The following is a 9557-nucleotide window of genomic DNA, read 5'->3' on the forward strand; positions in this document are numbered from 1 at the left end:
ATCAAAAATTTGTTCATTTCCTCTCCTACTCAGGCAGAATAATAATAATAGAGTATTGTGAAGGTGCCATGTGCCTCAGCAATTTCAACAGATACATTCTTAGATAAAGAAATACCATTAAAAAAAAATCTATCAGAAATGCTCCTTAGTGGAGCTACTTCAATTAGTTTTAAATAGTTTTAATGCCACCACTAAATTAGTATCCCTCATTTCCAATTTAGATTACTTAAAAGTTCCTGGGTTCTTTACCAACCTCCTACAGAAAAAATTCCCTTCCATATTATAATTCTGTGCATTTTTAGTTATAATAAGCAAACACCCACCAGTACAACATAACTGTGTCATGTAAACTAGAAAAAAAATTTTAAGGAAAAACATAGCATTTTGTTCTCAGAGATAGACAGGTAGAAATCCTAACTTTAAGGGAGGGTTTTAAGTTTCTGCACCTTAAATCATCTAAAAATTAAGGTATCCAACAAACACATCCCTCCCATTTTAGAGGTTAAGAGTAGCACTTCACAAACCAGCTGGCCTGCTGGTCCTGGCCCCAGTTCCTAACCTCAGATCCTGTCCACTACCTAATCCATGAGATCTCTGAACCTGTTCTTCATGCGTTCAAAGGGATTAGTAACATTGCCTCTCCGTTAACGGAATTGAGGTTTTCCAGATGCATCTGTCTGTATGGTATGTTTTTATTATCTGTTCTTCTTATTGTACTTGCTTATATTATTTGTACGTTTGACCACGGAAATAGCAAGAGTAGGATCCAGGAGATAAGCACAAAGAAACACATCTGTCCGGAGTGCGCATATATTTAAAATTTCAGGCTGGTGCTGCCTCCAGAATAGCACTGATGATGACAAAGTTTTAAAGGAAACTTTTGTATTAAGAGGCTATCAAAAAATCTCCATAGCCGCCCACGCAACAGAAAAAGACGCTAATTTATTTTTTCAAAAGCAAAGCCTTCTTTAGTCTGAATCACAACAAAAGATGCCCATAGGAAGTGTTATCTGCGAAGTTGTTTTCTAATCCAAAGGAAAACAGAAGTAAAGGAAGGTGCAACCCATTCCTCGTCAGTTTCCCTTTCCTGGGGATTCTGATTACATTTCCTCATTGAAGCAAGAAGAGACCGCAATTGTGCGCTGGGTCCACACCATAAGACCGCGTCTGTGCGTAAAAAGGGAAGGAGAAGCGGCAGACCCCGGGGACGCGCTCCCACCTAAAGGAAAGCCGCTTTCTGTTAAATACCATCAGAGTCAGCCCCGGCGGGACGAAACGGCATTGACTGCCCTTCACTGACAGGGATTTTGCAGGCACACGACAGAGAAAAAGAGATGAGCCGGGGACTCGAGGCCCGAGGGAGAGGCGGGCGGCGCGATGCCGCTCCCCGCGAGCTCCGGATCCCCGAGAGGCTGGCGGGGAGGCGAGGCTTGGCCAGCCCGCCACGCTCAGGCGGCCGAGGGCAGCGAGGTCAGCCCTGGAAGGGCCGACCGCCCCCACGCCCCCTGGGGAGGGAGGGACCCCACTCGGCCAGCCAGGGCTGCGGACGCCCATTCAGCCCGAAGCCCGTCCAGCGGCCGCCACCCCCTCGGCCGGCCGCGGCGTCCCGGCCTCCCGACGCGGATCAGCCGGTCAAGAGGCCGCCCCGCTGCCACCCCCGGGAGGATGGGGAAGGACGAGGCGCAGGGGTGGCCGGTGCCGCGCCTCCCGGGCGCGCGGCAAAGGCTGAAGGGCGGCCCGAGGGACGCGCGATGGCCCGGGGGACGGGCGCCCCGGGCGGCCATCGCGCCGACCCCCGCGCCGACCCCCGCCCCCCGCCGCCTCCCCGTCCTGGCCGCCGCCGTCCAGCCCGCCCCTCACCTCATCTCCAGGCGGGTCCGCGCTGCCGCCCCAGGGACAAATCAGTGCAGCTCACTCGCCGCGGGGAGGGACGCAGGAGCCGCAGCCCCGCACACCATCCCCGCCCGCCTGCCCGCCTGCCCGTGCGTCCCGGAGCCCGCTCGGGATTCTCCCTCGCGAGCCGCCGTACTACGGAGCAACCAAGCTGCGCTCCCTCCCCTCTCCTCCGCTCTTCTCTACCTCCTTCGCTCCCTCCCTCGCTCCCTCGCTCCCACCTATCTCCTCTTCTCCCTCCTCTGCCTCTCCCGCCCTCATCCACCCCTCCATCTCCGCCCACAGATGGGTGGGAACCAACTGTCGGCCAATCGGAAGAAGAGGCCCGCACCCCCTCACCGCCCCCTACCGCTACGCCCGCCCACCGCAGGAACGAGGGAGGGGGCAATTAAAAAAAAATGGAAAAGGACGGAGTGACAGCCAAATTAACCAATCAGCAAGCGCAAAGGGGGTGGGACTAGGACGGACTTTTCTCCCCACCCCCTTCCCAGAAGGCGTAACCAAAAGCTTCTGGTCTGAGATTTCCCTGACGGGGCTTATGGAGATTTTGTTCCATGGTTTTGGTGCATCTGTCCGTTGTCGTGCGAGGCACTAGTTAGGATGCACTCAGCTACATTAGTTACAAAAGGTTTTAAAGGAGAGAACAACGTAGAGGCGAAAAAGACGCGGGTTACAGTCTAGGGACGGCGGTAGGGCAAACGGTTGGAATGAGGAAGGGTGTGGTCTTTAATAGAAATTTGCATAAAACGGAACCTATCCGGGAGACTACAATTTCGCCCATTTATTGGTAGCCCCTGGCGCGACGCTTCTCCTCCGGGCGGTGCATTCCGGGAGATGTAGTTCCGAGTTCGGTTGCTATGGCGTTCTCCACAGCCTCCGGTCCAGGAGTGACGAGCAGCCTGACCAATGGGAGCAGCGCTTGGGCCAGCGGGGGCGGGCCCTCTGCAAAAGGACTCCAAGGTGGCGGTGGGGAAGACGCAGGCCGTTGGGGCGGCTCGGAGGCAGGTGAGCTCCTAGACCCGGGTTCTGTGTCTTGGGAAGCGGGGCTTTGGGCTTTGGGCGCCTCGCGGAACCGTGCAACCCTAGGGTGAATGGTGGTTGGTGTTGCACCCCAACCCCAGACCCCCTCAGGCCCGGGCCTAGCTTAGCTGAGGGGCGGCAAGGACTTGACTGACGATTTTCTGGTCCTTAGAGGTTTTGATTGTAGGTTTTAGCTCAGTTTGCATCTCCCTCTACATTTATAGAACCAAAAGTCGACGTTCCCTTCCACTGAATCTCCCAGGTTGGATTTTTGTCCCCAGCTTTTGTTGTTGTTCCTATAATCTGAGTTTCTTTTCTTCCGTACTCCTTCTCTGCCACCGCTTTTCCCCCCCTTCACTTTCCTTTTTCGGTGAACAATTACCTAAAGCAAGGGTATTCTCATTTACATGATTATACGGCCAGGTTTGCCCTCTTAAGATAAACAGCGAGAGGGGCGCCTGAGTGGCTCAGTCGTTAAGCGTCTGCCTTCGGCTCAGGTCATGATCCTGGGGTCCTGGGGTCGAGCCCCGCATCGGACTCCCTGCTCTGCGGGAAGCCTGCTTCTCCCTCTCCCACTCCCCTTGCTTGTGTTCCCTCTCTCGCTGTTTCTCTCTCTGTCAAATAAATAAATAAAATCTTTAAAAAAAAAAAAAGATAAACAGCGAGAAACTCTGGAGCTATGCGTGACAATCACCTCAGAATCATGTTGAAGTGCAGATGCTGAATTTGTAGGGCTGGGCGGAGCCCGAGACTCTGCATTTCTCACAACCTCCCGGTGACTGCTAGTCTACATTCTGAGTAGCAGGGTGTTCTACATCAGCTCTGCTCAATACAAATATAATGCGGGGCACTTAATTTTAAGTTTTCTGGTAGCCACATTAAAAAACATGAAAAGAGGGGCGCCTGGGTGGCTCAGTCGTTGAGCGTCTGCCTTCGGCTCAGGTCCTGATCCCGGGACCCTGGGATCAGCCCCCCATCGGGCTCCCTGCTCCGCTGGGAGGCCTGCTTCTTCCTCTCCTACTCCCCCTGCTTGTGTTCCCTCTCTCGCTATGTCTCTGTCAAATAAATAAATAAAATCTTTAAAAAAAAAAAAAAAAAACATGAAAAGAGGGGCGCCTGGGTGGCTCAGTCGTTAAGCGTCTGCCTTGGGCTCAGGTCATGATCCCAGGATCCTGGGATCGAGCCCCGCATCGGGCTCCCTGCTCAGCGGGAAGCCTGCTTCTCCCTCTCCCACTCCCCCTGCTTGTGTTCTCTCTCTCGCTGTGTCTCTCACTGTCAAATAAATAAATAAAATCTTAAAAAAAAAGAAAAGAAACACGGGAAATAAATTTTCACAATGTTTCGTTTAACCCAATATATCCAAAATTTATCATTTCAACCCATAATCAAATACTTTAAAATTGAAATATTATAAATTCGTGTATTTATTAGTTTTTTTTTTTTTTTTTAAGTAAGCTCTACACCCAACATGGAGCTTGAACTCACAATCCCGTGATCAAGAATCAACTGCTCTACAGACTGAGCCAGCTAGGCGCCCCAGTTCTTTTTTTTTTTTTTTTTTCCTTATAGCGTCTTTGAAATCGAGTGTGTGTTTTACCTTGACAACACGTCTTAGTTATATCTAGACCCAGTTCAAATGTTCCTTAGCCACCTGTGGACTAGTCGCTGCTGTTATTGGCCAGTGCAGGTCCAGATGATCTCGGTGCCCCCTGCAGAAATTAAAAGGTGTTAAAGCTGGAACAGTTGCATGTGATCAAACCCTTTGCTGCTCTGTGAGATGGGCCTGGGAATTAGTTTAGAGAGGTTCTCTGCCCAGTTGGCGGAAATAATAGCAAAAATATCCAACACTTACTGAACGGTTATTTTGTGCTGGGTACTTGTACTGAGTGCTTTGCTTGTATTGCTTCATCTTTACAACAACCCTTGGAGATAACTGCTATTATATTTTGTAGATATGGAATCTAAGGTCTAGAAGGTTAAAATTTAGTAGCCTAAAGCCATACAGCCGGTAAGTAGGAGAACCAGGATTCAAACTCAGGTCAGTTTTGACTTCTAAATCCTGTCAACCACTGCAGTTGTATGATTATTATTTTTTAATCAATAATTTCACTTCATTGATGCCTCTGCTCCAGTTTATGGCAGATGAAATGTTCTGACTTGAAACAGAGAGGGTTTCCTCAAGGTCAATTTGCCTATCAGTTGGAGTGACATATTTTGGTAGTATTATAAATATTCCATGCTATATATATATATATTTTAAAATAAGCTCTAGCCCTACATAGGGCGTGAATTCAGGACCCCAAGATCAAGAGTCTCATGCTCTAGGGGCACCTGGGGGGCTCAGCTGGTTGAGTGTCCGACTCTTGATTTTGGCTCGGGTTGTGGTCTCAGAAGGGTGGGATGGAGCCTCGCGTTGGGCTCTGCGCTCAGCACAGAGTCAGCTTGTCCCTCTCCCCCTGCTCCTGCTCTCTATCTAGATCTAAAATAAGTAAAGTCTTAAAAAAAAAAAATTTGCATGCTCTACTGACTGAGCCATCTCTATGCTATATTATTAATCTTTCTTTTTAAAAAAAATTTTTTTAAATTTATTTGAGAGAGAGAGCAAGCACACAGGTAGAAGCAGAAGAAGAGGGACAAGCGGACTCTGCACTGAGCTCGGAGCCCAACTTGGGGCTCCATCTCACGACCCCAAGATCATGACCTGAGCTGAAACCAAGAGTTGGAGGCTTAACCGACTGAGCCACCCACGTGCTGTATTATAAATAAAAGATATTAATTCCCCAGTACTGTATCCTGGGCAGTAATGTGTCTTGATGCATTTGTGTACCTCCCTGAACAAAGAGGAATAGGAAAGCTTGGAAATTCTTAAAATATTTCACTGTGGAGTTACAGTGTTTTTTTGGTTTTGTTTGTGGTTACATCTTTTTATTATTACTACTATTCTTAAAAATAATACTTGCTCCTGTGAACTTTACATTGAATATTTCAAAGACAACATTATGATGTTTCTAGGCCCACTGAACGGTACTATGCTGAGCTAAGATGAGTTTTATGATTAGAAGAGCAAAAATACACATATCTACACATGCTAAAATATGATATTTTGCAAAATATTTACATTGTAAGAAATACATTTCTATTTTCTATTTCTACATTGTAAGAAATACACATCTTGTGAATTATTTTCTCTTCATTGTGGATTGACTAGTAAATATTTAATCAAAATTACAAATCCTTTTTTGCTTCTGGAGCAAGAAATGGTTTCTTAAGATCCTATAGTGGATTGGAAAATTAAATAAGCATTTACAAACTGCAATAATGTTAGTTAAAAAATGATTGTTAAATCAGCTGGAGAAGGGAGAGTGTGGTAGAGATTTAGAAAGGATTCCTCAAGTTGCTTATTTCCCTCATCACCACCTGCATTGTCCCAGTGTTAAGCTAGCATAAAGGGGAAAAGGTCATTCATCACATCACACCATTGCATAATCAGAAGAGGCTGTAGCTTTAATATGGTCATCATATCCCCCATCCTCTCCAACTGATGCTTGAATTGCGTTTATGAAGCCATTGTAAATGTGTATCCAGCCTCTGTTTAAATCAGGCTCCATGCTCAGCGAATGTTTCTCCCTCTCCCTCCCCCTGATCATGCTTTCTTTCACTGTCTTTCTCTCTCAAATAAATAAATAAAATCTTTAAAAAAAAAAAAAAAGCAGCAGCAGCAGAGGAAGCTTATCTAGTTAGGACTACCATTCTCCACAACCCGCAACATAATGACATTTGAACCAAACCTCCAGCTAGTTACTTTGATTATGCTAACCAAATTTTTTAACCAAATAATTGAGCATGTGGTTTGACATATTTCTTTATCTGATATGTGGATATGTATGAAAATTCTCACAGATTAAGAACATTGCTAAAACTTAATATTAAGTCACTTCTTCAATATAACAGAAGAGTTACCCCCTCACAGTCCAGCCGGCTAGTATAATAATGTTGTGCACCAATCCTGGCATGATGATGAATATATGGGACCACATTTTAGTGCTGACTTCATGTTTTTTTCTGTAGCCTACTGCTTGACAATATATCCTCGATTTCCTTAAAAAGAGGGTGGGTTAGAACTATTATAACTGAATCCTGACCCCATGTGGCCACAGTATTGCAAAGTTGGCATTGGGGACTAATAGAAATGTGAGCATGTAAGAGTTTGGACTTTCAGGAATTAAGTTTTCCATAGATGGATTGGGTGAGGGGAGGAAATGAAGCCACTCAGCAGTGTGTGGCCATAGCTGAGACCTGAGGCATGGCAATATTAGCACATAACTTGTGCTAACACCCATCAAAACCAAAAGTAAACAGGTGAGCCAGGACATCATAAAGAAAAAGGAAACTTGGGTCAATAACTTAATACAGAGGAAGGAATGATGATAGGCTCTAAAATATCCTTGATGACTGAAGAGTAGTACCACAAAATCTTGTTTTGGGAAAAGGTGAATCCAGTTTTGTTTTGTTTTTTTAAGATTTTATTTATTGTGTACCTGGGGGCTCAGTCAGTTAAGCGTCTGCCTTTGGTTCAGGTCATGATCCTAGGGTCCTGGGATCAAGTCCCATGTCAGGTTCCCAGCTCAGTGGGGAGCCTGCTTCTCCCTCTGCCCCTCCTCCCTGCTCAGGCTCTCTCTCCCTTTCAAATAAATAAAAATCTTGGAAAAAAAAAGATTTCATTTATTTTTAGAGGGAGAGAGAGAGTGGGGGGAGGAGCAGAGGGAGAGGGACAAGCAGACTCTGCAGAGTGCAGAGCTGGATGCAGGGCTCTATCCCACAACCCCAGATAATGACCTGAACTGAAATCAAGAGTTGGTTGCCTGAGTACCTAAGTGCCCCAAGATGACTCCAGTTTTATGTCTGTTGAATTTGAGGTAGATCTGATACTCTCAGAACACTTTTGGTCTGGAAGTGTAGATAAGGAATAATCTGTAGAGGTTTTACTTACAATTATTAATAGATGAGAGATTAAGTAGCAGAAGAGCAAATGGCATTTACATTGCTGTTATAACGAAAATGAAACCATTCAAAGTTTCTTCGCATTGGTTTTTTAGAAATCCCTTTAAAGATCAGTATTTTTTTTTTTTTAAAGATTTTATTTATTTGACAGAGAGACACAGCGAGAGAGGGAACACAAGCAGGGGGAGTGGGAGAGGGAGAAGCAGGCTTCCCGCTGAGCAGAGGAGCCCGATGCCGGGCTCAATCCCAGGACCCTGAGATCATGACCTGAGCCGAAGGCAGACGCTTAACGACTGAGCCACCCAGGCGCCCCTAAAGATCAGTATTTTTATTAACTGCTTTCTTGAAGCGTTATATTCAAGTGTTTCTTCTTTGCACCAAAAATTATTTAAAACAGGTGTCTGGGTGCCTAGGTGGTTCAGTCACTTAAGCTTCTGCCTTTGGCTCAGGTCATGATCCCAGGGTCCTGGGATGGAGCCCTGCATGGGGCTCCCTGCTCAGCCGGGAGTCCACTTCACCCTCTGTCCCTCCCCACCATTCATGCGGTCTCTCTCTCTCTCTTTCTCAAATAAATAAATAAATCTCAAAAAAAAAAAATAAAGGTGTCTTTTAAGATTTTTTTTCTTAAGATTTTATTTTTAAGTAATCTCTACACCTAACATAGGGCTTGAACTCACAATCCGAGATCAGGAGTCGCATGCTCCACTGACTTAGCCAGCCAGGCACCCCTAAATTAGGTGTCTTGATATTTGTTTCTCCAGATTTTTTAATAGGTCTAATGTGTGACCATTGTAAAAATTTAAAGTATTAAAGACATAATTCTCAAGTTGTGGACTTCTGTCAAATATATTTAAAATCTGATGTACTTGAAAAAAATATAAAATCTATTCTTTTTATAGGGCATATTAGCCTTCGTTTTTATTTTTTTTAAGATTTTATTTATTTATTTGACAGAGAGAGACACAGCGAGAGAGGGAACACAAGCAGGGGGAGTGGGAGAGGGAGAAGCAGGCTTCCCGCTGAGCAAGGAGCCCAACACGGGGCTCAATCCCAGGACCCTGGAATCATGACTTGAGCTGAAGGCAGAGGCTTAATGACTGAGCCACCCAGGCATGCCTAGCCTTCGTTTTTAAACAGGTTTATTTTCTTTTTTGAAAAAATTTATTTATTTATTTGACAGAGAGACAGCGAGAGAGGGAACATAAGCAGGGCGAGTGGGAGAGGGAGAAGCAGGCTTCCCGCTGAGCAGGGAGCTGGATGCGGGGCTTGATGCAGGCCTCCATCCCAGGACCCCGGGATCATGACCTGGGCCAAAGGCAGACGCTCAACCAACTGAGCCACCCAGGCACCCCTAAACAGGTTTATTTTCATTTAAAAGTTTTATGTAGCACTTTTCACAAAGTTTACAGTGAACATATAATTTTGAAGTTTTACATGACATTCATTCTTGGAAATGTCATGGTAAGTATTATATATCTTAATTTATATTTTTATTTTATAAAATATTAAATATTAAGCTATTTTGGGACACTGGATGACTCAGTCAGTTAAGTGTCTTGATTTCAGCTCAGATCATGATCTCAGGGTTGTGGGATCGAGCCCGGTGTTTCTGCTAAAGATTCTCCCTCTCTCTCTCTCTCTCT

The 9557-nt window shown here is 45.8% G+C and overlaps 1 protein-coding gene across 4 annotated transcripts in view; it reads left to right on the top strand.

Annotated features, from left to right (window-relative positions):
• Positions 1–2295: 2295 nt before the first annotated feature.
• Positions 2296–9557, top strand: part of CRYZL1 (crystallin zeta like 1) — a 39084-nt gene continuing 31822 nt past the window's right edge. For 2 of the 4 annotated variants that reach the window (XM_021677984.2, XM_021677986.1), the window contains exons 1-2: positions 2854–2898; positions 4866–4951. Coding sequence is in view for 1 of the 4 variants with exons in the window: in XM_044913513.1 (XP_044769448.1) it covers positions 2800–2898 (99 nt within the window). In the remaining 3 variants the exon portion in view is untranslated. Of the gene's footprint in view, positions 2330–2766; positions 2899–4865; positions 4952–9557 lie in introns of those variants that run through there. The other 2 variants (XM_044913513.1, XM_021677985.2) reach the window with 2 other exon arrangements.

The sequence above is a fragment of the Neomonachus schauinslandi genome, chromosome 1, assembly GCF_002201575.2.
Source record: "Neomonachus schauinslandi chromosome 1, ASM220157v2, whole genome shotgun sequence".
In the NCBI taxonomy this organism is placed as follows: domain Eukaryota; kingdom Metazoa; phylum Chordata; class Mammalia; order Carnivora; family Phocidae; genus Neomonachus; species Neomonachus schauinslandi.